This window comes from Falco punctatus, assembly GCF_963210335.1.
Source record: "Falco punctatus genome assembly, chromosome: 19".
In the NCBI taxonomy this organism is placed as follows: Eukaryota; Metazoa; Chordata; class Aves; order Falconiformes; family Falconidae; genus Falco; species Falco punctatus.
In genome coordinates, this window is record NC_137599.1 from 3,652,659 (window position 1) to 3,679,964 (window position 27,306).

A 27,306-nucleotide genomic window follows, 5' to 3' on the forward strand; every position below is an offset into this window, starting at 1 on the left:
GGTGACAGGGAGAAGTGGCATGTGCAGGTGCTGGGGAGCCGGCGGGTCTGGGGCTGTCCTGGTGTGCCAGCCCAGATGGCCCTTCAGGGGAGGGGGGCTGCTCCCGGGGCGCCGGGAGGACGGGGCCGGCTGAGCCTGCCCCTGTGGCGTAGCCACATGAGAAGGGACAGGGTGTACTGGGAGATGTTGGAGGAAGCAAAGGCCCCTTGGGCAGACCAAGGCTGGGGCTCTTCCTGGTGTCACCCTGCAGCGGAGAAACCATCAGTAGCTTGGGGAGTGAGTCAGGCACCGGCTCCCCAGCTGCTTCCTCGGTGTGTCTGGGGTGGGGAGGGAACAGGCTGAACTGGCTGGGACCTGTGATCTCTCGATCCCGTGGGAGCTCCAGGCTCCCTCCCACCCGGCAAGCGACGCCTTTTTACGCCCATGGTCGGCAAATGAATTAAGAACCTGGTCTGCAGGTGAGGGACGTATTCTGGATGCCGCAGCCAAACCCTGTGTGCTGTGTCTGCGCTTGGAGAGATGAACCCCAAACTTCCCTACGTTCTCCTGGTCGGGGCTGCCGTGATAATCTTCATTCTCTCCTGCATGCTGCTGAGCAGGGGGAGGCAATCGCCCAGCTGTGATTCCCAGCCCCACGTCGTGGAGAAGATGGGATCCACAAGCCAGAGCCTGGTCTTTGCCGACCTGACGCCCGAAGAGCTGGCGCAGGTGGTGCGGTACCTGCAGGGGAACCTCGGGGTGCCGCTGGTCGACGCCTCGCGTGCGAAACCCTCGGACAACTGCGTCGCCTCCGTGGACCTGCAGGTCCCCGCCAAGGCAGAGGTGCTGCGGTTCCTGGATGGCGGGGGGGCCCGACCCCCGCGGGAGGCGCTGGCTGTGCTCTACTTTGGGAACCAGCCGGAGCCCAACGTCACCGAGTACGTGGTGGGTCCGCTGCCGACACCGGCGTATCACCGGGACGTCACGGTGCAGAAGTACGGGGGGAAGGTGCCGTATCACCGCAGACCGATGCTGGGCAGTGAGAACGAGCAGGTGGGAGCGTTCTTAGAGAAGGTGGCGTTTGCTGCAGCCCCGACCTTCCTGAAAGAAGTCTTTGAGTACGACAGCACCAACGTGGCATTTCAGATCGCAGCTCCTCACGGGTTCCGGTCTGGAGACCGTAAGTCCTGGTTTGTTTTGTTTCAGAACGTGAGCGGGTTCTTCGTGCACCCGGTGGGGCTGGAGGTGCTGGTGGACCACAGCAGCCTGGACATCTCCCGGTGGGCGGTGAGCAAGGTGTTCTACAACGGGCAGTACTACAGGGACATGATTCAGCTGGAGAGCGCCTACGTGCAGGGTCGCATCAGCGTGGAGAAGGTGAAGAAGGCACCGCGGGACGGGGACTTCTCGTCCATGAAGCCCCGTGCGCCTTCGGCCGCGCTGTTCCCTTTGCAGTACGAGCCCCAGGGTCCGCGCTACAGCGTCAGGGACAACCGTGTCCTCTTCCAGGCCTGGAGCTTTGCCTTTGGGATGAGCGTGCACAGGGGCCTGCGCCTGTTTGACATCCGACACAAGGGGGAGAGGGTTGCCTATGAAATCAGCGTCCAAGAGGCGCTGTCAGTGTATGGCTCCAACTGCCCTGGAGGGATGTCAACGCGGTACATGGACGGGAGCTTTGGCATCGGGCACTACACCTCCCCCTTGGTGCGAGGCGTGGACTGCCCGTACTCGGCCACCTACGTGGACACACACTCTCTGTCTGGGACCCTGAGGCCCAGCAAAAGAAAGGCTTCCCTCTGCATCTTTGAGCAGAACCTGGGCTCCCCTCTGAGGCGCCACTACTCCAACCTGCAGTCGCTGTTCTACGGGGGGCTGGTCAACTCTGCTCTGGTTGTTCGGTCCATCGCGACTGTTGGCAACCACAACTATGTGTGGGACTTCATCTTCTACCAGAACGGGGCCATCGAAGGCAAGGTCCAGGCCACAGGCTATGCGAGTTCATCCTTTCTCCACGGGGATGGCTTGAGATACGGCAATAGGGTTTGGGAGCACACGCTGGGTACGATACGCACCCATTCCATCAACTATAAAGTGGACTTGGACGTGGGAGGTAGGTCTGGGTCTTGTGTTTCCCTTGTGCTCTCCCCGAGTACTTTCAGACTCCCCAGACATGACATTTTTTGGTCTTTACACGCATTTTTCTGTTTGCGTGTGAGGGAGGGGGCTGTGCTCACACCGCGCCCCCTCCCTTCTGGTTCCCCCTGGCCCGTGCAGCTCCCCCCAAGGGCTGTGCAGAGCTGCGGCTTCCCGGGCTGGGCAATGCCATCAGTGCCACGTGCCCAGCCCCTGCCCCTAATGGGAAGTGGTCCTTCCCCCCTGCCCGGGCAGACAGCCCCAGCCCTGCCCCATTGCCCTCGATGCTGCCGGGGCTCTGCCGAAGTCGGGATTTTTCCCTCTGGCACCCTGCCCCTGTCCTGCGCCCCGCATCATAGTTTGAGTCAATCAAGCTGATTCGTTGGGATGTGGTTTCCAGCTCGCATTCCTGCTTCCTACAGCTTTGTCGAGCCGTTCCTGCTGCTCCTGTCCGAGTGGGACGGGAGCTGCCCCCTCCGCGGGGCTGCGGGCACAGCAGGCAGTGCCGGGCAGGCGGCCAGCCCCAGCTTACTCTTTACTGGGGGTCCACGGGACCCTTTGCTCACAGCAGCAACGGGAGGGTCGGCTGCAGTTTATTTGGTCTTCCCCTACCATTTATGCCACCAATCTGTCCTCACGCTCCTGCTGGAATTCCTTTTGTTCCGTGCTCCTGCCATCTATTCGAAATTTCCCAATTTCCTTTTAATTGGAAATACAAATTTAAAGCATGGGTTTAGGATGAGTTTTGAGTACTTAAGTAAAAATGGGGGACTAAAACTGCAAGAGCAGGGGAAAAGGCGGATGAAATCGGACTGTTGCTGCTATCCCTGGAAGGGGAGGTGAGGGGTTAGATGTTCTGTTGAGGAGTTAGATGTTCTGTTCACATCAGAAAAGGGAAGGCAGTGGGCACAGTGGTGGTTACTGGGCATGAATCCTCTTCTGTGGGGCTCTGGTGCTGCCCTCGATGGCAGCCCTGGGGCTCAGGCTCAACCCTGGGGCACTGCTCAAACCTGCCAGGAGGGCCAGAGGCTCAGCTCTGAAACGGCCTTTGCACAAGCTGGAAACTCGCGTGGGGCCACGGGGAGCGGAGCACGGGAGGGCGTTATTCCAGGTGCCCCAGCCGGGATGCACAGTGGGTGCTGAGCACCGGGTCCTCAGCCCAAGCCGTGCTGGTGCTGGCCATCAGACGCTCTCAGCCAGCTCTTCAGCATCCTGTCCACACATCTGTTTGCTCTTGTGTCCCTCCTGTTGCTCTGAGCCGCTGGGTCACTTTTCTTTTTGGAAAGGCCTGAACTACGCAGCGTTGCCCCGGGTCTGTGATGTGCAAAGGTGTGCGGGGCCTTGGCTCTTCCCAGCGCTCTGCACCTCGCGGGACGCATGCTGATGAGCACAAACACAGTGCCTGGGCCGTCAGGAGCCCGACTTAATTAGGCTGTGCTTGCACTGGGACACAAACCTGTTCTTCTGCACCAGGATGAAACTCGCTTCTTGTACATCACAGAGGGCGAGAGTCCCCCTGGGTGGGGGTGGCTGCCACGGCGCGCTGTTGCCTGCCTCAGACGGTTGTACAGCCGTAGATCGGTGTCCACAACAGACAGTCGTGGCATGGCAGAGCTGCAGAGCAGTAACTGCTCTCATGGGCAGCAGCTGGTGCTCGGAGCCTGGGGTGCAGGAAGGGAGGATGGGGGGACGAGCTCTGGCTGCACTGATGTCCGTGGGGAACAGGGTACCCTGGGGATGCTCCTCAGTGACTTTGCTATTGCTTCATAGGGGTGAAGAACTCCCTGGTGGCCCATGACATGGCATTTGAGATGGTGCGGGCTCCCTGGAGCCCAGAGCAGCAGATAGAGCGGCCAAGACTCACCAAGAAAGTCCTGGACACGGAGGACCAGGCTGCATTCCGGCTCCAGTCGAAGATGCCCAGATACATCTACTTTGCAGCCAACAGCAAAAACAAGTGGGGCCACCAGCGTGGTTACAGGATCCAGATCACCAGTTTTGCGGGGGACCACGTCCCCGAAGCCAGCTCTATGGAGAGGGCCATCAGCTGGGCAAGGTCAGGCTGCTCTGACTGGGACAGCAGGTTCTCAGAGATGCCCCCGGCCCCCCTGGCTGGGGAGACATTGCATGGATGCTCCTTGGTGGGGGGTGCAGGGCAAGCGCTCTCCTGGGCTGGGGTTCCTCTGTAGAGCAGGTTTGTGTTCTGCAGCCTCTCTGGGGAGCTGGCTTCTGGCTCTGCCCTGCCCCAAGGGGCTGCTCTTGTCTCTTTTCTTGTCCCCAGGTACCAGCTGGCCGTCACCCGGCGGAAGGAGGAGGAGCCCACCAGCACCAGCATCTACAACCAGAATGACCCCTGGACGCCCACCGTCGCCTTCGCCGACTTCATCAACAACGAGACCATCACCAACGAGGTGGGCTGGGGTCCCCCCGGGCTGGAGCTGTAGCACCCAGCCCTGGGCTGAGCGGCAGCCCCTGAGCCACCCTGGGGCTGAGCCACCCTGGCGTCACCCACCCCACGGGACAGCGGGCTCAGCTGGGAGAGCAGCAGCCGCAGGGAATGAGGAAAGTGGGTTTGAGCACCCCCTTGTCCGTGTGTCTGCTCAATGCTTCAGGCAGCGTGTCCATCAGAGGGCAGAGCAGAAGCTCGTTTCTCCCTATGGAGAAATGCTGGCAAAACGTCAGGAAAAACTCTGTGGGGTCAGGGCAAGGGCCCTTCTGCTGGGTGGACATCTGCGGCCATGGCCGTGGGCTGGTCTTTGGGGAAGGGAGGGAACCATTCCCTGGAGGGGGAGCTTGGCACACGGGAATGCGCCGGGCTGGTGCCCGTGGAGGTCCTCTCTGGCTCTCCAGCAACTTTCCGTAGCCCCTGCGCAGATCTCGGTTGCCACTGCCGCAGGCTTCTGAAATAACCGCGGTCTGGTGGCTCTGTCTGCCTAGGACCTGGTTGCCTGGATAACTGCTGGTTTCCTTCACATCCCCCACTCCGAGGATATTCCCAACACTGTGACGGTGGGCAACGCGGTCGGTTTTCTCCTGAGACCCTACAACTACTACGACCTGGACCCCTCCATATACTCGCACGATGGCGTGTTCTTCACCAGCGAGCAGGACTTCATGGCGTGTGAAATCAACCCTGTTGCCTGCCTGCCCAAAACCGCCTCGTGTCTGCCAAACTTTCCCCCATTCACCTACGACGGTTTCCAAAATATGAGCAGGATTTAACGCCGGAGGACGGTGTGAGGAGACCCAGAGGCACCAGGCTGGCTGGTCTGTCTCAGATTTTCAGTTTTCTAGTGAAGTCGTCTCGGTTTCCAGTTGTGTGATGACTTCGCTTTTTATCATTGCTTTTAAAATAGTGTTCTTTAAAAGGGAAGCATAATCTTCTTGGCGTGATGCCAGATGGGAGTCTACGCTGTCTCTGTTAATTGCTGAATTTGAGTCTGTTGCAGGAGGAAAGCGAGGAGAAAATCCTGTTCCTCTGCCATAGAAGCAAGGCGCTGTGTAGTGCGTGTCTCAGGTTAAAAAAAAATAAATGAAAATGGTTCTGGTCCCACGCTCTCCTGTCTTTCTTGTTCTTACAACTTGCAGCCGCGTCTGCTGGGGGGATGATGCTGGGTCTCCGCTGCGTTTCCTGCACCCACAAACCAGCCCAGCAGCACGGCTCTGGGCACCCCTGCGGGCACGGGGCCGGACCCCCGGGACACTGGGGGGAGAACCGAGGGGGGTGCTGGCACTGAGCTCTGCAGGTGCTTGGGGTGAGGCTGGGGACAGAGCCAGGACCTGCCCGAGCTGCAGCTGCTGGCTCCAGGTGGGGGGAGCGGAGGGGACTGTTGCAGGGGTGGGTCTCCTATCCCTGCGCCCGCAGCATCCCCACGGGTGCCTCTGGCAGGGATCGGCCCCACCGGCAGCACCTGGCCCATCGCAGCCTGATGCTGGCCAGCCTGGCACGAGAACCCCCCTCCAGGCTCAAGCCAGGGTGCAGGAGCCACGTGGCTGCCAGCGGTGCAGCACAGCCAGTGGTGCTGCCCGTTTGCCGGGATGCTGCGTGGGCTCTGGAGCCCTCAGCCCCCTCCCCCCGGCCCCATCTATGCCAGGACACAGCCAGGACCAGGAGGCACCTTTAGAGGGGTGACAAGCAGCTGTCCCCTTCCTCCCTCCTGGCTGCAGGACTGGTGCCTCCCCACACCTGGGGTCAGCGCAGCAGCCTGCGATGCTGCCATCTCTCCGCGCGGGCTGCGGAGGTGGTGCTGGTGATGGGGGGGGCTGCAGCAGGATGGGGCCACGGCACTGTGTTTGGCACTGCTCTGCAGGGAGGAGCGTCATCCTTGCGGTCTGTGCTGCCTGCCCAGCTGTTGGCATCTGCAGGGTTAAGAGAAGGAGGTACAGGGAGATGGTTTATTTCCCCCCAAGTGACTGGATTTGTGTCCAAGTTCTGCAGTGTAGCACGTGGGACAGGAGGGGAAAGGCAGATGCAGAAGCATTAATTTCACTTAGAATTATGACACACTGGGGGAAGCAGAGCAAAGTTGCCTTTTATGGTTCCCAGCAAATCCCAGCCATGGCTGCTGAGAACATCCCCCTGCGCTCTCTGCACGCTCCTCTGGGCTGTTCCCTGTTGAGAAAACAGGAGGAAAAACAAAACCCAAGCAAACCCAGCCCCTTCTGTCAGCGGCTCCCTTGGAGGATTCCGCAGCTGGAAACCCGCCCTGCCAGACTGCGGGAGCTCTCGGTGCCTCAGCAGACATGAACGTGAAAACTGTGCTGATCCTCCTCATCCTGGCTTTAGCCACGATATTTGCTTTAGTCTGTGTGTTGCTGACCAGAGGGAGGGCCCCCAGCACCTGCCAGCACCAGCCCCCGGAGCAGGATGGCGCCGATGATGGGCAGAGCCTGGTCTTTGCCGACCTGACGCCCGAAGAGCTGGCGCAGGTGGTGCGGTACCTGCAGGGGAACCTCGGGGTGCCGCTGGTCGACGCCTCGCGTGCGAAACCCTCGGACAACTGCATCGCCTCCGTGGACCTGCAGGTCCCCGCCAAGGCAGAGGTGCTGCGGTTCCTGGATGGCGGGGGGGCCCGACCCCCGCGGGAGGCGCTGGCTGTGCTCTACTTTGGGAACCAGCCGGAGCCCAACGTCACCGAGTACGTGGTGGGTCCGCTGCCGACACCGGCGTATCACCGGGACGTCACGGTGCAGAAGTACGGGGGGAAGGTGCCGTATCACCGCAGACCCGTTACTGGCAGGGAGTACACGGATATCAATGCCCTCATCCAGCGGGAGCTGAGAAAGGCACTGCGCTTCCTCGCCGTGTGCTGCGACTCCAATGGGACTGACCTGGCCATCCTCACGACGGCACCGCGGGGCTTCAAGTCTGGTGACCGTGCGACCTGGTTTGTCCTCTTCCACAGCTTGGCTGGCACTGGCTACTACCTCTCGCCGGTGGGGCTGGAGGTACTGGTGGAGCACAGGGACCTCCACGTCTCCCGCTGGCAGCTGCGCCAAGTCTTCTACAACGGCCAGTACTTTGCCAGCATGGCGCACCTGGAGGCTGCGTTCCTGGACAACTCGCTGGAGGTTGTCAGGATCGAGAACCTTCAGGCTGAAGCAGGGCTGGGTTCAATGAGACCCCGGCGCCTACCCGGGCCCCCGGCTCCGCTGCAGTACGAGCCCCAGGGTCCCCGCTACCATGTCAGGGACAACCGTGTCACCTTCCAGGGCTGGAGCATCGCCTTCGGCATGAACCTCTACTCTGGCCCGCGTCTCTTTGACATCAGGTACCACGGGGAGAGGATTGTCTATGAGCTGAGTCTCCAGGAAGCCTTAGCCCTGTATGGCTCCAACTGCCCTGGGGGCATGTCGACCCGCTACCTGGATGGGAGCTTTGGCATCGGCAGGTTTGCCTACGAGCTCGTCCGGGGGCTGGACTGCCCCTACACAGCGACCTACGTGGACCGGCACTACCTGGTGGAGTCGGACACCCCCAAAACCAACCAAAACTCGCTCTGCATTTTTGAGCACGATGCTGCCCTCCCTCTGCGGCGCCACTTCTCTGACTCGCAGTCCTTCTACTACGGCGGGCTGCGGAAAAACACGCTGGTCATCCGTGCCATCTCCACTCTCATCAACTACGACTACATCTGGGACTTCATGTTCCACAGCAGTGGGGCCGTGGAGGTCCGGGTACACGCCACCGGCTACATCAGCTCCTCCTTCTTCCACGGCCAAGGCACTGACTACGGCAACAGGGTCGGACCCCACACGCTGGGGACGATGCACCTCCACCACGTCCACTACAAGGTGGACCTGGATGTCGACGGTAGGTCTGGGTGCTTTTGTGTGTGGCTGCAGTTCACTGCGGGCTGTGGCTCTGTCCAGGGCATGGAGCTTGAAAGGGTTTTCCCTTCTGCTTCACAGGGCAGCTGAACTCCGTGGAGACCCAGGACATGGGGTACAAGCTCATGGCAGAACCCTGGAGCATGCAGAACACCATTGAGCGGCTGTACCTCCGCAGGAAAAGGCTGGAGAGGGAAGACGAGGCAGCGTTCCCACTCAACGCTCCCATGCCTCGCTACATCTCCTTTGCCAGCCCCAATCCCAACAAGTGGGGGCATCTGCGCAGCTACCGGATCCAGATCTCCAGCTTCGCCGGGGAGCACCTGCCCACCAGCAGCTCCATGGAGAGGTCCATCAGCTGGGGCAGGTGGGTACCAGGGCTGGGGCGCACACAACCCCTGCCCCCTCTCCTCCCACCCCACCACCACATCCCCGGCTGCTCCAGCCTCCCGGCAGAGGTGGGGGCTGCCTCCCCCCGGCAAGCCTGTCCTAGGCTGCAGGGAAGGGTTAAACAGCAAACACGTATTTTTTGGCTCTGAAAAATCCCTTGAAAAGTTGCTCGATGACATCTGTTCTTAGTAGTTCACAGGCAGGAATCTGGCCCCAGATAAGGTGAGTTTAGAGCAATCACATGTGTTTTTCTCTGTGAGGGCAACCAGGCTGTAGGATGAACTCCCCAGAGAAGCACTGGCATCCCCAGGTCTTGACAATCTTCACGTGAGGACAGAATGTCTTTTGGAAAATGCTTGGGATAAACACAGAAGTGGCTCACTGATGCGGTGAAGTTAAACAGCTCATGTTCGGGGGGGCTGTAGCAGTTGAAAGTGGCCGTGGCCGAAGTGAGCACATCAGGCACCGTCTGTGCCTGGATGCGTTCGTGTTTCCTGGCTGTGCTGGAGCAGCTGTGGGCAGTGAGCCATCGCCCACGAGCCCGAAGGTGCCAGGGCTGCCACCTGTCACTGCCACGCTGGTCCCAGCCAGCCCTTTTCCTCCCTGACCAACTCCCCCGGCACGTGCCAGGGCTGCATCCAGCGCTGGTGCATCCCCGGGCGGTGATGCTGTGGCCGCCCTGCCTGGTGCCAGCACGGACGAGCCCCTCTGCTCCCTGTGCTGGCAGGTACCAGCTGGCCGTCACCCGGCGGAAGGAGGAGGAGCCCACCAGCACCAGCATCTACAACCAGAATGATCCCTGGACGCCCACCGTCGCCTTCGCCAACTTCATCAACAACGAGACCATCACCAACGAGGTGGGCTGGGGTCCCCGGGGTGGAGGGCAGCTGAGCACCGTGGGCATTGCCCTGGCTCCTGCCCCAGCCAGAGGCTTCACCTGTCCCATGGTCAAACTGGGGCTTGATGGGGCACCTGGATCCCCTCCTGCCCAGGACCTGGTCGCTTGGATCTCCGTGGGGTTCCTGCACGTCCCCCATGCTGAAGACGTCCCCAACACAGTGACCGTTGGCAACGGCGTCGGCTTCTTCCTGCGGCCCTACAACTACTTCAGCGAGGACCCCTCAGTGAACTCGCCTGACAGCGTCTACTTCAGCAGCGATCAGGACGCCGGGGTGTGCGGGGCCAATCCCCTCGCCTGCCTGCCCCCCACTGCCGCCTGCACCCCCCACCTGCCCCCGTTCCGCTACGGGGGCTTCCTCAACCTCAGCCTGGCACTGCCGGCCGGCAGGCTCTGACGGGGATGGGGACAGGGCTGCCGCTGCCCCCATCCCCGGCGGTGCGGGTGGTCCGTGTCCAGCCATCAGGTGGTCCCTGGAGGGGTTCTGCCGCCACACTGGGACCTGCCCTCCTGTGCCTGGGATGCAGCGTGCTCAGGGTCAGGTTTTTGGAGGAGCTCAGCTCTCGTTCCAGCGCTGCAGTACTGCTGAAGGCAGCCTTGCCTCTGAAACCCCCTGAAGAACAGCCCCAAGGAGGGGTTTTTGGAGACTCCATCCAGGATGCCACCCAAAGTGCTGTGGGGTGCCCACTGCCACTCTCCTCCTCTGGCACCGGGGCTCCCACCACCTCCCCAAGGTAGGTGGCTACGCACAGGGTGCCGGTGTTGGCCAGGGCTGGGCACCACACAAAGCCACAGCTCCCCTCGGAGCCATGGTCCCCACCAAGATTTTGCCCAGGCTGGCAGGAGCAGGCGGCTGGTGGGAGCCAGCAGCTCCAGGATGCCCAAACCATCCACCCCAGCCCCGCAGCCACTGCAGCTCTGGGGCTGCTGGGGTCCTGGCGGCGCTGAGCTCCGGCTGCTGTGGTGGTGCCAAGCTCTGGGAAGAGGGACAGGGAAAACGTGCTGGGCAGCACCGGGACCTCGCAGGAGGAGCTCACTGCAGGACCACGGGATGGGCACTCCCTGGGCTGAGCTACGCCACGTCCACCTTCCCCAATAAACACGCACTTGGGTGCTTCTCCTGACCAAACCGCCGTGTAGCTGGTGGGTGCTGCTGTGGGTGCTGGCCGGAGCCCCGGCGCTGTCAGCACTGCGGGCACTGGTGCCCTGTAACGGGCAGTCCTGGCTCAGCTCCGCAGCGCTCGTGGGCACCCAAGGGTGCGCGGCTGTGCAAGCCTGCACCAGCTCTGCTCTCGGACCCCAGGCGCTGGCGGGAGGCTCCTGCCGGGGAATACGGGACAAACAAGGGAGTTAATGTGTAACGGCTGTACCGAGCTGCGTGAATCCGTTCTGGCCTTGGCTGCTGCCCAGCACACTCAGCCCCTGCCGGCGTGGGGACCCTTGCTCCTGCACCCCCCGCTGTGTGCACAGCCCCAGGCTGTGGGATCCTGCAGCCTCCGGAGCCCATCCCCGCTGCACCAGACTGGGCTGGAGACGCTGAGGGGCTTGGTGAGGGAAGTGCTGAACCACATGGCTGCAGCTGCCAAGTGCTGGCCAAAGTGTCCCTGGGGGCATGGTGGGCATCCAGCCCCTCTGACCCGTTACTGTGGGAGCTGGGTCTGCCCAGAGCCACGCTGGGATGGGCTTAGGAAGCCCTGGCAGCAGCAGTGTGTCCCCCTGGGAGCCAGCTCAGCTCGCTGCGGCACAGGGATGGCATGCTGGGCAGCTTGGGGGCATGGCTCAGCGTGAGGCTGCGGTGGTCCTCGGGTGCCCTGGGGTGACAGCGGGGGCCCCAGAGGCACCTCGCAGGGCTCGGGGGGAGCGGGCGGGATGCTCTCTGCGAGGGGAAGGTCGCAGCCCACAGGCTCCCTGCCTGCTGCTCTGTGCCCATGTGTTGTGAGCGCTGCCTGGACTCTGCCCGCGTGCTGACGCAGGCGAGACTGGACGCACTCCTGTGCTGGCAGCAGCCCAGCTTGCTGGGAACTTTCTGGATGAAACCCTGGCACCGCATGCAGCACATTATGTTACAGCACCCACGTGCGACGCGCCTCCCATAGCTGCATCTGGCGCCTTGGGAATCGCGGGGACGCTGTGTCCCCGAGCCAGCCGCTGCGGGCACACAGCTCCTGGGTGCCAGCTCATTGTGCCACCCCAGTATAGAATTAAGGCACCCCCACCCTGGCCCCGTTCCTCCCCTGGGAAAGTCACCCCAGCCGGTTCAGGATGCATGTCCCTGGCCAGCGGTGCTGCCAGCATGCCTGCCTGGCGCAGGGGAGCAGCCAGAGCCTGGCACGGCATTCCCAGAGCCGGCAGCCAAATGGGCCAGGATGCAAAACCGTGCGATGCCCAGGTCAGCACCCTCCCCCACCCTGACCTGCCCCGGCTCTGCGCAGCAGCTGCGGGGCCAGGGCTTTACCCGAAGCCCAGGGCACGGAGCCGGTGCTGGGAAAGCTCTGCCACGGGCACCAGCAGCTCCGGCACAGGCCAGCCCTGCGGCACGTGCGGCCGGGCCACCGCGGCGTGGGATGCTGGGCTCCATCGCAGCGCGTCGTGCGCGTTCCCATGCGGCAGCCCCCACTGTGCCAGGAGGGAGGAGGTGGCAGCTCCCGTCCCATTTCCTCGCCTCTCCCCCTGCGGCCCCAGTTTTCCTGCGGTGACTCTTTCCAAGGGGACTGGAGCATGCTAATCCCCATCCCCCAACACCTTTTGCCCCCGTTTTCTGCTGTAAAAATCTCTCAGGGAGAACTTAATGCTGACTGTTTCAAAATATTTTTGACGCAGAAGCCAAGTCTGTTGCATTCCTTCATGCCGGCCAAAGCTACTCTCGGTTGAGGACCCTGGAATGATTTGTTGGGGGATTTGTTTTGCAAGAGTAATTCCATTTCTGTGCAAACTTCTTTGTTGAGGATTTTTTTTGTAGGTTGGGAGCTCAGTCCGGGGGTGGGACACTGGGTCCATCACCCCTGGGGGCAGTGAGGCCAGGCTGGGAGGGCTGGGGAGGATCAGCCTGGGGCAGGGACACAGCAGCCAGGACTGATCCTGCAGCCAGGACTGATCCTGCAGCCGGGACTGATCCTGCAGCTGAGGCTGATCCTGCAGCCGGGACTGATCCTGCAGCTGAGGCTGGTCCTGCAGCCGGGGCTGATCCTGCAGCTGGGGCTGATCCTGCAGCCGGGGCTGATCCTGCAGCTGGGGCTGATCCTGCAGCACATCCAGCGCCTCTCTCCCGGGGCCTGACTTTCCTCCACGTGCAGTTCCAGTTCACTGACAGCAGCTGGGTCGTTGCCGCTCGGCAGGACGACCAGTGTGAGCCCCCCGTGCTGCCCCCCACCCTCTGCAGCCCTGAGCACCCCGGCACTCCCCTGGCCCCACTCCCTGGCACAGCGAGGCTGCTCTGTCCACGCTCCATCCCTGGATCAGGCCAGCCTGGACCAAGGGTGCTGAGTGTAGGGGCAGGTTTTGGCCGTGCCCACGTTTCCCTTTGCCCGGGAGCATCAGCTCTGGTGTGAAGCGGGACGAGGACAGCAGGAGGGATCCCGGGTGCCGCCGCCTGCCGGGAAGCTCCTTGGGGACACGGCCATGGCCGGCAGAGCATGGACACTGCTGGTCCATGACCGAAGGTCTGCCCTGGCAGCCCCCGCCAGGGGCACAGCGCTGCTCATCCATCCTCCTTCAGAGCACCCCCGTTTGCACACATGATCCTGATTCCTCAGCCTGGTGCCTGTGCCCCGGGGAGGAAGGATCGAAGCATCGCAATGTTTTGGCGTGTTAGACCCCGTGGCTCCCCCTCGCAGGGCAAGAGGGCAGGGGGCTGCCTGCTGCAGCGCTGGATGTGAGCTCTGCCTGCTCAGCGCCATGGTGCACTCCCAGGGTAGCGGTTCAAGGATCTTGACCTGAACTTTCTCGAGGAGGAGGGAGATAAGTGATGCATTTTCACTGGCTGCTAATCATTAACGCCTTGTTGCCTGTTCCCCCACCAACGGGCAGCTGCCCGTTTTGCTGTGGCAGGCAGTGGCTGGGCACCCCGTGCTGCTGCCATGGGGTTGCGTGTCCCTGCACCAGCAGGATGCACAGCCAGGGCTGGGGAAGGTGATTTCTCTTGCCAGGCTGACCCTGTGTCCTCAGGCTCCTGGGAACAACTCCCCACGTTACTCATTCCCTGCTACCATCCCAGGAGGACCAGGACGGTAAAGCCGTGGTGCCAGCACTGCTGCCAGCGACAGCACAGCGTGGCCGGGGGGAAAGGCTGCCTGCAGGGATCCGGCACTATGGGACCCGTAGTGTGTTTGGCCAAGTCCCCACAGCCAGGGTTTGATGGGGCAGTTCTGTGCAGGAAGGAGTTAATGTGGGGGAGCTGTGCTGGGAGGAATGCCTTCCCTGGCTGGGGACCTTATTTACAAAGGTCCTTTAACCCCACACCAGACATCAGAAAAACATCTCTGGCAGCCAGGAGCTCCCCGAGCCTCACTTTCTGAGGCTGCGGGGAGCTCCAGAAGTGACTTGGAAATTTTCCAGTTATGCAGAGTCCTGGTTAAATCAGCCTGGCAAACGTCATGGCAGCAAGGTGCTTTCACCGGCTGGAGGTTTCAGCTGAGGTTGGGGCGGTGGGCAGGCACCCTCCACTCCACACACCACCCAGTCTATGCTCCTGCGCATCCCTGCGATGCTCCGGTGGTGCCTGGGGTGATGGCAGAGGGATGGGAGAAGCGTCACCATCACCGCTCTGGGCCACGGCAGCTCGGTGCTGTTCGCCTCCCTGGTAACGGAGCAAACGCTGCAGGAGCAGCCGAACTGTTGTACCGGGCAGGATCGGGCTGCAGGATCCCCCCACGTGCGGACACGGTGCAGGGAAGGGTTAAGGCGCTGGTGCCCGAGCACCCCACGCTCAGCTCCCCCCTCAAAGCCTGTTTTTCCCTTTTACGTAAGTTGTTCCAAACATGTTTGTAACAACCCCCCGGTGATGCACCTTTGGCAAAAGTGGTTTGGGGTCCAAAGATCAGCACTGGGACAAGCGACCTGCCCGCAGCAAACAAGACCCTGCAGAGTATAAAACCCTGGCAGCGCAGAGGCGCGCGGGACAGCCCGAGCGGCACCGAGGGGCCGCGGCCACCGAGGAGGATGGAGACCACCATGAACCACCTGCACGACACGGGCATCCAGGCAACGCGCTGGCTGCAGGAGCGCTTCCAGGGCTCCCAGGACTGGTTCCTCTTCATCTCCTTCGCCGCCGACCTCAGGAATGCTTTCTTCGTCCTCTTCCCTATCTGGTTCCACCTCAGCGAGCCGGTGGGCATCAGGCTGATCTGGGTGGCCGTGATCGGTGACTGGCTCAATCTCGTCTTCAAGTGGTGAGTGGCCCTGTGCCACGGCTCCCTCCGGGCGTGTTGGCACAGCTGGACTAACGCGGACCAGATGTGTGCTTTCAGCCTTGACACTGGTGTAAGACAAAGAGCAGAGTCTGGCCCCCAGCTTGGCGGTGGCACTGGTTGCCCCTTCCCGAGCCGTGTTTCCAAGAAACCAGGCAGGAGGATAGAGCCTCCTGCAAACAGACCCCTTCGCCGTCAGCTGGGGCTGCAGTTCTGTTTGGGGGCTGCATAGAGCCCCTTGCCATGGGGGGGGGGGATGGGGGCGGGGCAGGGAGGCAGCCTGGCATGGCTCTGATATGTGGCATCAGGGCTTGGAGCTCCTCCGGGTAGTTTCCTGAGTGTTTCCCATGGGTAAGCCAAGATGCGGTTATCTCCGTCCTTTCCACGGCTGGTAGCGCTGGCATCGCTGATGCAAAGGGAGCCACGGTGGGGAGCGTGCAAGGGACCCAGCCACTGCTCCGGGCATGGGACAGCTTCGTCGGCAGCGCCAGTACCGCGGCGCTGATCCACCCTGGCAGGGTTCGGTGTCAGCAGGCAGCTGTGGGTGCCGCCCCCGCGGGCAGTGGGCTGTGGCACAGCGCGGTGCCATCCCTGCAGCTGCATTTCAGCATCCCAGGGGCCGGGGGCTGAGTGTGCCCCCCCCTGCACAGGCTGTGCCCCACGTCCCTGTGGCAGCACCCAGCAGTGCAGGGCGGGGGGAGGGTGCTGGCTCTGTGCCTGCCCCGCAGCTCAAATCCCTTGGGATGCCCATGCTGCCTGCACGTGTGACAGGGACGGGTGGCCTCTGCCTCTGATGCCACCACGACACAGTTGCTCTTGGCCTGAAAAAGAGCGAGCGGACACTGCTCCTCTTTCCCAGTGTGCTGACTTGCCCCCAGCAAGTTCTTACTCTTCCCCTCCAGGGGCCGGGGATGGGGACACAGACCCACAGCATCAGCTGTCAGGACCGAGTGACCAGCTGGATGCTGTGCCTGTTGGGATGCCCTGGACCTCTCATGGGTCCTTTGCCTCTCCCACCTCCCAGGCCAGAGCTGAAACCACAGCTGTGCCCACCTGCTCTGGTGCCCAGGACCCCTACAGCTCCCTTTCTCCTTTCTTTTCAGGATCCTCTTTGGGGAGAGACCGTACTGGTGGGTCCACGAGACCGACTATTACAGCAACACCTCTGCCCCAGAGATCCAGCAGTTCCCACTCACCTGCGAGACCGGCCCCGGTAGGGACCCCAGCCCTGGCGTTTGCCCAGGGGGACCTGCACGTGCAGCTCCCCACTCCGGGTCTGTCCCCACAGGGAGGGGGGGTGCGCTGGCACGGCCACAGCCGCGGCGTTGGGCCCCACCATGCTCCTGGGGCCGCCGGCCGTGCCTGCAGACCTTGACCCTCGGCACAGACGTGGCGGTTCAGCACAAGCCCCTGCCGGTGCTCAGCCACCGCCTTGGCCCGTGCCGGGGCCGTGCTCTGTGCTCTGACCCCGAACGCGAGCAGCTGCTCCATGGGGAAGTGGAGCGACTCTGCCTGTACTTTGCCCGTGGCTCTCCGTGTGAGCCAGGGAAGGGCTGCAGGCATCCCCGGCGCGCTCAGCGTCAGCCGTCAGGCACGGTCGGTGCCCTCTGCCCAGCCTCGCCTGGCAGACAGGCCACGGAGCCGGAACGACGCTCCCACAGTGCCCCTGCCATGCTGCGCCCTGCTCCAGCCTTGCCTGCGCTGGGGACAGAGCTGGGTGCCTGCTGCAGAGGTGGCACTGGGGGACGGGTGCTGGATGCCATGCCAGCTGGTGCTGCAGCCCCTGGTGTGGGGGCTGCTGCCTGGGAGCCCCTGGACGCAGCCTGCTCTGCAACGGGGTCTCACCTGGGGCTCTCTTCTGGCCCAGGGAGCCCCTCTGGCCACGCCATGGGCGCAGCAGGCGTGTACTATGTCATGGTGACAGCCCTCCTCTCCACTGCCATGGGGAAGAAGCAGTCGAGGACACTCAAATACTGGTAAGCCGTGCGCCATCCTGGGCAGAGGCTGCTCCAGAGCCGACAGGCGCGCAGCCGAGCCCGGCGAGGCACAAGGCTGTGGGCAGAGAGCTGGGATGGGTCCCCCTGGGTGGGCTGTGCGTGAGGGTGGGCTCGGCAGGCGGCCAGGCACTGCTGGGGGTACACGACGGTGGTACCCCAGGCAACATGAGCCAGCTCTGGCACTGATGTGGCCGCCTGCCCCTCGCAGGGTGCTGTGGACGGTGCTTTGGACGGGGTTCTGGGCAGTTCAGGTCTGCGTCTGCCTGTCCCGGGTCTTCATTGCTGCCCACTTCCCCCATCAGGTCATCGCGGGGGTCATCTCAGGTGAGTATATTGGACCCCTGTCCCCTTCCCCACGGCAGTGCTGGACCGCAACACCAGCAGCACTGGATGCCCACCAGAGCACGGCTTTGTCCCTGCCCTGGTTGAGACACGAGTCCCAAGGGGACGGGCAGGGTGCGGGGGGCTGCTGCTGGGCTCTGAGGGGCAGGGCAGGCTTGGGGTGTGAAAGGGTCGTCACCAGGCGAGGGAGCCAGCCAAGGGGCACAGCGGTGGCCGTCGGGGCAGTCAGCACCATGTGGAAGCACCTGGGTAGCCCCTGGCACATGCTCCCCACCAAAGTGCCCGGGGCTGCGGGACCCGCTCAGCTCCACCGCCCCATGGCAGGCGATGGCTCGCTGTTCAGCGCCGCCTCCTCTCCCCCTTCTTTACTGGCAGGGATGGCCATGGCCAAGACCTTCCAGCACATCCGCTACATCTACCACGCCAGCCTCCGCCAGTACCTGGGCATCACCTTCTTCCTCTTCAGCTTCGCCCTGGGCTTCTACCTGCTGCTGCGGGTGCTCGGCGTGGACCTGCTCTGGACTCTGGAGAAGGCGCAGAGGTGGTGCACCCACCCCGAGTGGGTCCACATCGACACCACCCCCTTTGCCAGCCTCCTCCGTAACCTGGGCATCCTCTTTGGGCTGGGGCTGGCCCTCAGCTCCCACATGTACCTGGAGAGCTGCCAGGGGAAGCAGGGCCAGCAGCTGCCCTTCCGCCTGGGCTGCATCGCCGCCTCCCTCCTGGTCCTACACCTCTTTGATGCCTTCAAGCCACCCTCCCACATGCAGCTGCTCTTCTACATCCTCTCCTTCTGCAAGAGCGCAGCCGTGCCACTGGCCACCGTCGGCCTCATCCCCTACTGCATCTCCCAGCTCCTGGCCGTGCAGCACAAGAAGGGTGTCTAGGGGTATCCCCGCAGGCAACAGCATGCCCAGGCAGGTGGCCGCCCCGGCTCCAGGCTTGGGGGCACCCAACAGACCATGGGTGCACCCCAGCCACCCCACTAGACCTGCACGGGGTGACTCCACACCAGGAGCGGACCACGAAGGCTGGGCTGGCGGCGCTGCCGGCTGGCTCCTGCAGCACGGACCCGCAATGCCAGTCGTGCCGTGGGCTCGGGCGGTCTGTGGCCAGCTGATGGCACGGTGAGCCCCACACTCCCAGGGCTCTCCTGCTGCCCTTCCCGTGCCCACGGGTGGGGGTCATCAGCCCGGGACCCAGCAGCAGCGGCAGGAAGACCCTGTGCTCCCCTGCAGCTGATGGGGACGTGTCAACTCCACACTGCAGGGCTGGGGACGGCTCCACCGGGAACAGGGTGCTCACCCATGGGTGCTCAGGGTCTGCTGGTAAGGCAGCTGGTACAGGAACAAGCAGACACCGTGATCTGGAGATAAAGTGCCGGCTTGCGGGAGCCCCCCCCAGCCCCGAGTTGTCGGGGATTCACTGCTGCGTGAGCAGCATGGGGTACACGTATGCATGTGTGTGTATACAGAAATAACGTGTACCCATATACACACATACATACGGGTGTCTGTAAACAGGGGGATTTTATTAAAGCTGAAGGTGTGTTTAGCTGGTGAGTTCAGAGATGTTGGTGGCCGGTGAGGCAGGATGGGGGATCGGCTCCCCGGCACAGGGGCTGCTGTTGGCGTTGGAGGAAGGACGTCTCTCCTGGTGCCCCGCTCCTACCATCACCTGCCAGGCTCAGCCAAACCGCCGGGAAAGGCAGCGCCAGGCTCCCTGCTCCTTGTTGCCTTTCACCCCCGGGTGCAAACGCAGCCAGCACAGCGGGGTGGGGACAAGCTGCTTTTTGCACCATTTATCCAGGGTCTCTGGGTGCACCCTGTGCCAGGAGACACACTCATGACACCTCAGATACTTTCTCCCCGCCAGACTGCCCGTGTGCATGCACGGCATCTCCCCCAGAACACCAGTTCCTGCAGCATTTAGCCCATACCTCGCGATAAGCATCACCAGTGCTCTTTGCTGTGGCACCCGGGACGTGCCACCTCCCCTGCCCAGGTCCTGCAGCGCCTTTGGGAGATGGTGCCCAGCATCCGTTGTCTTGCCATGGTTGGATGGGCCATCACCGCCTGGTGGGAGCCCCCTGGCACCGAAACAGTGAGAGCTGTCAGGTGGGAGGGCACCTTCCCTCTGACCAAAGGGCACATCAGCAGAACCCCACGCTAACACCCATCCACACTAAAACACCTCCCACGGCAAAACATGCTGCAGCTCTCGCTCGGTACGGAGCTCAGCCTCTGTAGAAAGGTTACCCAGATCAGCACACACACATCCCCCCCAGTTTACTCCAGCTGGGAGCGGCCAGGCTCAGCCCAGTGCTTATCCCGACCGGGAAGGATCAGTACGGGGCAACCAGAGCTGATGGAGGGAACAGCATCCGTGTTAGCTGTGTGTGGACACCCTGCGTGCTGGGGCTACTGCCAGCCTCTGCGTTCGTGACAGATAAATCTCCTTAGGGCAGAGGTTTCCTTTCTATTTCTGTTTATTAACAACACTTGGAATGAAGCTGTCATTTTCTAGCAAGAAGGTGGGAAAAAATCCCAAATTACCTGTGGTGCTTTTTCACACTGTGGCTCCACAGCGCCCTTCAGTCTCTGCAGCCGAGATTGCGTCAGCTGCAGGACCCAGCCTGGCAGAACGGACAAGCTGACGAAACACTGGGGGGTCGCTCAGCCTGATCCACGGGGAGTTTACACCTGCATTAGCTGGAGAATGTCCTGATGTTCGAAAACGGACGGGTAACAAGTGCACCCCAGCAAGGGGAAGGATGCCAGCCGAAGGAGCACCCGCTCTCCGGTCCAGCTGCCCTGCCCCAGCTGATGATCCAGGGCTGTGCCCTTTGCTGCGCCCTTTGCTGCGCTTGGCCGAGCCTGCAGAAAGCTTGCCCCTCTCCGGGCCGAGGCACCGGGTGGGGAACAGCCCCCTTTCGCTGAGCGTTAGCGACGATACTCCCTCAGAAATGAGTTTGGTTGCCGGAGACTTCTGAACTCACGTCCTGTTTGTGTGGTGGGAGCTGGAGGGGAAGAGGGGAACCAAGGCAGCTGCAGTGGGGAACGGGAGATGAGAGCGGGGGTGACCTGCTGGAGGACAGCTTGGGGGCTCGGTTCCTCTGCCAGCCACCCCACAGCGAAGGCCAGGTACAGCGTGCTGGAAGGCCGGGAGTAGGATCGGGAAGATGCCACCATGGGTGCGGTGAAGACAAGGCACCACCAGCACAGCCTGGTGCCCGGGCCCCTGTGCACAGAAAGCTGCAGATTCTACTTGGGGGACTCCAGGAACAGCTGCTGTTCGAAGGGGACGCTCAGGAGCTGTAGGCACGGGCTTGGCCAACGCCACAGTCTGAGGACTAGCATAGCAAGCGGTGTGTCAGCTGTATGCCACCCGTCACCGACGGTCCCAACTTGCTCAGAGCAATGCTCAGGCCAGGTTGCTGCTTTTCCGTAGGGGTATTTCTTACCGTGGAAAACAACTGAACATGAGATATTCTTGCAGAGGCAGAGGCCACTGCTGGGGAGAAGAGAACGGTAATGACAGCCCAAACTCACGGTGACAGAACTGAAGGAAACGTTCGAGCACATACCTACAAGAAACGCCCAACGTGCAGCTCAAACAACTTTAATAGGGTTTTCTGTCTGCCTGCAAACCAAGGCACCGGGTGACTGCTTCTACCCGTGCAGAGTGAGCGGGTGCGTGTCAACATGGTTCTGCCAGGCCAACTGGAAACGGATCAAATTCCCTTTTGCAGCAACATATTCGATGGTACCGCAGTGGAGCTGTGGGACCGCAGCGACAAAGCCGGTGTCACCCGCCAGCTGCTCCCGGCAGCGCTGCAGCTGGGGCCACAGCGACCACTGAGCCCAGAGCTCAGCAGCGACCCTGCACGCTGGGCAGCAGCGAGGAGCCGTGACAGTGGCATCAGCACATACACCCTCAGACCTCCGGCATCCGCAGATTTCCCAATAGCCAGGAAAAAAAATGTCAGGTCCTTTTTTTTTTTTTTAAGAAAGGGCTCGTGGAGCCTTGGCCTTTGGTGCCCTCTTCCTTCCTTGCTCACAGGCTTGGTAACAACATCTTGTCCTCTTGCCTCCCAGTTCTGTAGGCAGCTATAACCGGTGAGCTGCTTAGTTTGGTCTTTTAAGGGGGATTTACTGATCTGAGCATCCCTCCCATTCCTGCCTGATTTCATTCCTTCTTCTCCCTACAAAATTCCAGCAGCAAAAGCCTGATTCATTTTCCCTGCGATTGTTGGCAAATACCATACTCAAACTCTCTGCTTCATACCACCGTTCTGATTTTTTTAAGGTCATCCAGCTTATAAGTCTGATGTGCTCACAAAGCAATTATTCCTCAGCAACTGGTACAAAGTAAAAAGCCACAATGTAGTGCAAACAGGAGGGCCCCACTCTTCGTTTTAGGAAGCCTACAAAGTAGTTAAATAATGACTACTTTTAATCACTTAAGACTGTGTACCATTTGTCTGAAGAAATGAAAGATGCCTTGCAGCAAAGCCTGGATGGCAGACGCCCTCCCCCAATTTTCCACGAGCACCAAATCAGCTCACACAGAGCGTATGCACACCAGCTCCTGCGTTTAATGTCTTTATTCTCTGGGAGAGAAGGTGGTGGAGCTTATGCAAAGCAGGGAAGACTTCGAGAATTGTTCCTTACGCTTCAGGGCTTCAGTGGCTGACAAATTCCTGGAGCAGAGCTTGCACTTCTCCTCGCCGACTCATCTTGGTCGCCTTGCCCTGAAAGCGGCCTCGCTTCCCAGCTCCTTTGCCTCCCAGCAGCTCTGCCACCCTGCAGCAACAGTACGGGCTGAAGGCCACTCGCAGAGAAGAGAGCTGCCCAGCCTAACCTGCTCCAGATCCAAACAAGGATCCGTGCCCTAATTATACTGCTCAGCTGCTTAGTCTGCAACATTAGCATTCCTACTAATTTTAAAGAAACCATAGTTACCTGGGACCTAAATTCTCAACTGCTTCAACAGGTCCAGCTAGAAGAAAGAGTCCTGCTTCTTTTTCATCTCCCACAGTCAGGAACAGCAGGGTCTCCTGTGGACAGAGAGAAGGGTCCTGCTGTGGAATAACCACTGCCCCCCTGGTCTGGGAAGAGGACAGAGACCCTGGCCACAGGACCCCAAGCATGCCAACAATTCAGCAGTTTGTGTGCATTACCAAGACAGAGACTCGACTTGAAGAAAGTAAAAGGAAAGGGGGGCTTTTGAACCTTTTACGCTCAATCATATGTTGCGGGGGACAGAACAGGTACTGGGGTATCCCCAGTTAAACGCTGGCAGTTGGGCTAGATGATTGTTGTAGGTCCCTTCCAACTAAAATATTCTGTTTTAAAACAGCTGTCCTATCCTATCCCGTCCACATCCAAAGAGGTTCTGTACAGCTCTCGGGGGGACAGGCTCTTCCCCAGTGCTCTGAATTTTCACTGCTGCATCTCTTGGCTGTCGAGGATTCCCCTGCAGACCGAGGCTGCTGGGGACAATCACCTCACGTAACTTCTGAAAGGAAACGGACCTGTAGCTTGTGACTACGGTACAAACAGAAGCCTGGCCAGTGCCTGCCTGGGCTACAGCTTGAAGGAAAAAGCCAGTGAAGCAGGTCAGCCTTCATCAGTGACTCACCTCTGTCCCAATCTCATTAGCGATGATGTTCATAAATTCAGAGTCACCTTCTTTCCTGTATGGGTGGGTAAAAAAAGCACTTCAGAAAAAAAGCAAAAAAAACCCACTAGAGACCAAAATATCAACCAGAAACCAAAGGCCCGATCAAGCCTTGTGTTTTGGCCTCTTACTGTTAGGATGGGGATTAGGGTTTTTTCTATATATCTAAATTCTCTCTGTGCATTCCTGTGGACATATTAGGAATTATTTAAGTGTTTATCTTTAAAAAACAAAGCTCCTCGGTTTTGTTTAAAAATTTCAAGGGCAAAGAGAAACCATGTAAGACCGTTCAGCTATACAACCAGGAGAATTCAGTGACTGAATTTTATTTACACAATAAATGAACTTTAATCACACAACCTTCCAGCAGGCTGAGGCAGTTCTATTCACCTTGTCTATATTCTTCCTTGAGAAACAAGCCTGAATAGGTGTCGGAGAGAACTGCCATAAAAGGTGCAAGATACTGTTTTACCCTTTTCCCTGAACTCTCCCATACCTGTGTAACACAAACAGCTGACTTCGAACAGGTTTGCTCTTGAAGTCCCGGGCTATCAAAACAGCAATATCTCTAAGCAGGTTCAAGTTATTCTGAAAAAAAAAAAAAAAAAAAAGCAAATAAACTGTGCTGCAGATGGAGAAGTCACTGTGAACACAGTGTTCCCAGAGATCGGAGCAGTTTTCACCATTTCCACAAAAACAGATGCCTACGATTCAATTCCCAGTTATCACGACTAAAGCTCACGTCTACAGGAAGCAGCACAACCTGCTTTTCTGAGCCATCCTCATACCTTCTGAAGCAGTTTCACAGAACTCTGCAGTCTCTTCACAGCCTCTATGTGCTCACCTGGTCCGTTTCTGAAAGAACACAAGGAGAACTTGAATCCCTACTCTAAAGGACAAAGAAAGGATTTCTTAAAGGAGCAAACACAGGTATCGTCACAAAAAGCATCATGTAGTTGTACTCTGAGGCTTATGTGGTATTTGTCAGAAGGAACAATAAAGATGAAATAACAAAAGTGGAAAGGGTATTACTTGAGCAGTGAGGTTAGAGCCTTCTCAGTGCTGTGACTTTGTTCGATTGACTTCAGCACTCTGTTTCCTGTCAGGAAAACCAAGTTGGTTTTGTTCTTTTTCCCTTTTTCTGTGCCAAGGAGTTTAATAACCTTAAAAAGAAAATCACCCCTGTCAGAAAAGAACAGTATTTCACTTATACTCACGGAGGTGGCCAGTTCCTACTAGGCTATGCCTTGTCGTGTATATTGACTCTCTGACAGTGAAAATAAACAGATTAAAATCAACCATAAGGTCAACATACAAAAAAACAAAGGATGGTGATATAGTGGAATGAATACAATTTGCTAGTCACACGCTGCACTCTGGGGTGCATTTGGATGCCTCTGCCGGGATACAGGCTCCAACAAATGACTGAAAAAAGACAGGAACACTTAAAGGTGGCTCTAGAATTTTATCTCCACCTCTCTGCAGAGAGGATATCTCATTCGTGACACTCAAAATATCAGAGATTTAAGCAGAGGGAACAAATGGCTAGCCACCCAGCAACGCACCGCCATACTGCAGAGATACCACGAGCCCTCTGCAGAGGCATGGGCAGTTCAGAAAACATCACTGCTACAGCCAAGGGCCGAGTTCTGTTAACAAAAAAATGAGCCTGGCTGACCGGACAAAGCCTGCCAACCTGTGTGCAGTCCTGCGGGGGCTCACCCAGCACAGGGCTTCCACCACTCCCTTTACCATCGGGACAATTTCCAGCAGACCGTGGAACTTGGGGACTCCTGCTGTGCTAGGTCTGAATGTGTGGAACGAGGCCCTCGACGGCAGCTCAGCTGCAGCCCCTCACCTGCAAGTCACTCAGGTTGGAGACGTGGGTCCCACAGCACATGTTGGAGTCGATGCCTTCAATATGAACAACTCGCACTGGCCCCACGTGGTCATCGGGCAAACCACGGCTTCTCACCTAGCAAAAGGGCAACGGCAAACAAGGTGACATCCACGCCGCAGTTATTTTGGTCCCGTGGATATCGTCAGTTCTCTCCCCACCACTCACTGTTTCAATTTCAGGGTCATCTGCAGCCAGTTCCCTCACCACCACCGGCACCCTCTCCCGGATTTTCTCATTCACGCTCCTCTCCAGGGTCTCTATTTGCTCTGCTGTCATGGAGGGGGTGTCCAGCTCAATGACACTTCGCTGACAGCCCAGCTCCCTGCACCAATGAAGAACATCGGCTGCTGTAGCTAAGAGCAGTAGAAGGTCCCACTGTGCAGCACTGCGTGCCATCCCGCTGCTGGGAACGTGGCAACTAAAAACATACTTCCCTCTTCTCCCTGCTATTTACAGCACACCAGATGCACACCAAACATCTGGAGGAGGACAAGACAGAGCGTCCTCCAGTTCAGTCACCTCTCCCAGGCCCTCTGAGCTCAAGGGAGATGTCCAAGGACAAACTGTTTTTGATTTATCAATGCTCAGCTCCCTGCGGCCCAGCACGGTGGCACGTGCCAAGCAAGGTAAGACCGGGATCTAAGGGAGCCTTTCCCCTCACCATGAAGTCGTTTTGAATCCAAACATCTGTTCGGCGACGGCAGTGATGAGATGCTGTCCTGGAAGAGACGTGCAAGCAACAGCTTTGAGCACCACCGCATACAAGAAATGATTTTCAGTCAGACTGTATTTTTTCTGCTGACGTTCCCCACACCATTTGCAAATGCCCAGCTGTGGGGCTTGTGCTGCTGCTGAGGAGCAGACAGAAGCAGCGGCCATCACCCCGTGGGCCCCGAGAGCCCCACGGTGCACGCTGAAGACTTTGAAGCAGGTTGAACTTCCCCTGTTTGCAGCGGGATTGTTCACAAGCCCAGGAGAGCCCGCAGGGGAGCCGCCTGCCTTCCTCAGTGGCCCCGGGGATGGACTGGTCACACAGAGCTGTGGGGTGCCCCCTGCCAGGACCTGGGTGGGGACAGCTGGGCACCGAATGCCCCCTGCCTGGGTGAAGCCAGGTGAGGCTCCGCGGCCCCACCAGCCACCGGACACCCCTCGGTCAGGCCAGGGCACGCACCTGAGTGCTGCTGCATGTGGTCGAAGCGGCGCTCCCAGTCCAGCGACAGCAGCACCTCAGCGCCCGGCTCCAGCGCCGTCTGCACGAAGTGGACGGCCTCGGCGCCATGCCGGGTCACACGCAGCACCGGCACCTCGCCGATGAGGCCGCGGTCATCCGGCTGCGGACACAGGGGGTCAGTGCCGCTGGCCTGGCCCCTGCCCCCCACCTGGCCATACCTGTCCCCCAGCCCCAGCCCAGGCTCCCCCCCCCATGTGGCCATGTCTGGCCCCCACCCGGCCCCAGCCCCCAGCCTGGCCCGACCCCGGCCCCCAGCCCCGGCCCCCCCACCTGGCCGTACCTGCCCCCCGCCTGGCCCCAGCCCCCAGCCCGGCCCCCCCACCTGGCCATGTCTGCCCCCACCCAGCCCCAGCCCCCGGCCCAGCACCAGCTTGGCCCCGGCCCCGACCCCAGCCCCCACCCCCAGCCCCCGGCCTCGGCCCAGCCCCCGGCTCCGGCCCCCGGCCCCCAGCTCCGGCCCCCGGCCCCCGGCTCCGGCCCCCGGCCCCCAGCTCCGGCCCCCGGCCCCCAGCTCCGGCCCCCGGCTCCGGCCCTCGGACCCCAACTCCGCCCCCCCCCACCTGGCCACGTCTGGCCCCCACCCGGCCCCGGCCCAGCCCGCACCTGCCCGCCGCCCTCGGGGAAGAGGATGGTGTCCTCCAGCACCACCTGGAAACCGCGCACCGGCTCCCCGCCGCCCTCGGGCCGCAGCTCCGCCGCCCGGCACGACACCACCCGGGTGGCGAACTGCAACAGAGACGGCGGGGCTGTGAGGGGAGGCCCGGGCGCCCCCTACCCCCCCCCGCCTGCCCCGCCGCTACCTGTCGGGCCCAGCTGTCCCGCTGGCACTGGAACACCATGGCGATGGCCGGGGGGGACACACGGGGCGGGCGGTGACGGCGACCGCGGAGGAACACGGGGCCGGGTAGCGGGAAGGCGGAGCCGCGGAAGGACACGGGGTCGGGTAGCGGATAGCGGGAGGCGGAGGGACACGGGGCCGGGTAACCGGTACGGCGGCCGAGGAGGGACACGGGGCCGGG

The 27,306-nt window shown here is 60.6% G+C and overlaps 4 protein-coding genes across 6 annotated transcripts; 3 read left to right on the forward strand and 1 right to left on the reverse strand.

The window, feature by feature from the left end:
* Positions 1 to 519: 519 nt before the first annotated feature.
* LOC308055709 (amine oxidase [copper-containing] 2-like) lies at positions 520 to 6,150 on the forward strand (the record flags this gene model as incomplete). Its single annotated transcript, XM_080370006.1, has 4 exons — positions 520 to 2,089; positions 3,883 to 4,168; positions 4,394 to 4,523; positions 5,050 to 6,150. 4 exons carry the CDS (start codon positions 520 to 522, stop codon positions 5,332 to 5,334), a joined length of 2,271 nt encoding a protein of 756 aa, XP_080226132.1. The 3' UTR covers positions 5,335 to 6,150.
* Positions 6,151 to 6,632: 482 nt separating this feature from the next.
* LOC308055708 (amine oxidase [copper-containing] 3-like) lies at positions 6,633 to 12,680 on the forward strand. The gene is made up of 4 exons (XM_080370005.1): positions 6,633 to 8,425; positions 8,524 to 8,809; positions 9,560 to 9,689; positions 9,825 to 12,680. The coding sequence occupies exons 1-4, from the start codon at positions 6,856 to 6,858 to the stop codon at positions 10,125 to 10,127; spliced, it is 2,289 nt and encodes a 762-aa protein (XP_080226131.1). The 5' UTR covers positions 6,633 to 6,855; the 3' UTR covers positions 10,128 to 12,680.
* A 132-nt stretch (positions 12,681 to 12,812) lies between these two features.
* Positions 12,813 to 19,767, forward strand: G6PC1 (glucose-6-phosphatase catalytic subunit 1). Of its 2 annotated transcripts, XM_080370013.1 has the most exons (5): positions 12,813 to 15,117; positions 16,239 to 16,348; positions 17,003 to 17,111; positions 17,341 to 17,456; positions 17,850 to 19,767. In XM_080370013.1, the coding sequence occupies exons 1-5, from the start codon at positions 14,888 to 14,890 to the stop codon at positions 18,359 to 18,361; spliced, it is 1,077 nt and encodes a 358-aa protein (XP_080226139.1). In that variant the 5' UTR covers positions 12,813 to 14,887; the 3' UTR covers positions 18,362 to 19,767. The 2 variants fall into 2 exon arrangements, with proteins under 2 accessions (XP_080226139.1, XP_080226138.1); XM_080370012.1 differs by having other exon boundaries at positions 17,341 to 19,767.
* Positions 19,768 to 21,115: 1,348 nt separating this feature from the next.
* Positions 21,116 to 27,286, reverse strand: LOC308055715 (alanyl-tRNA editing protein Aarsd1-like). 2 transcript variants are annotated; one of them, XM_080370017.1, is made up of 13 exons: positions 27,088 to 27,286; positions 26,891 to 27,013; positions 26,228 to 26,387; positions 25,718 to 25,775; positions 25,222 to 25,378; positions 25,015 to 25,131; positions 24,189 to 24,319; positions 23,945 to 24,011; positions 23,653 to 23,744; positions 23,118 to 23,172; positions 22,439 to 22,533; positions 22,148 to 22,279; positions 21,116 to 21,253 (listed from the first exon to the last, which is right to left on the reverse strand). In XM_080370017.1, exons 1-12 carry the CDS (start codon positions 27,124 to 27,126, stop codon positions 22,159 to 22,161), a joined length of 1,215 nt encoding a protein of 404 aa, XP_080226143.1. In that variant the 5' UTR covers positions 27,127 to 27,286; the 3' UTR covers positions 21,116 to 21,253; positions 22,148 to 22,158. The 2 variants fall into 2 exon arrangements, with proteins under 2 accessions (XP_080226143.1, XP_080226142.1); XM_080370016.1 differs by lacking the exon at positions 21,116 to 21,253 and having other exon boundaries at positions 22,066 to 22,279.
* Positions 27,287 to 27,306: the final 20 nt, after the last annotated feature.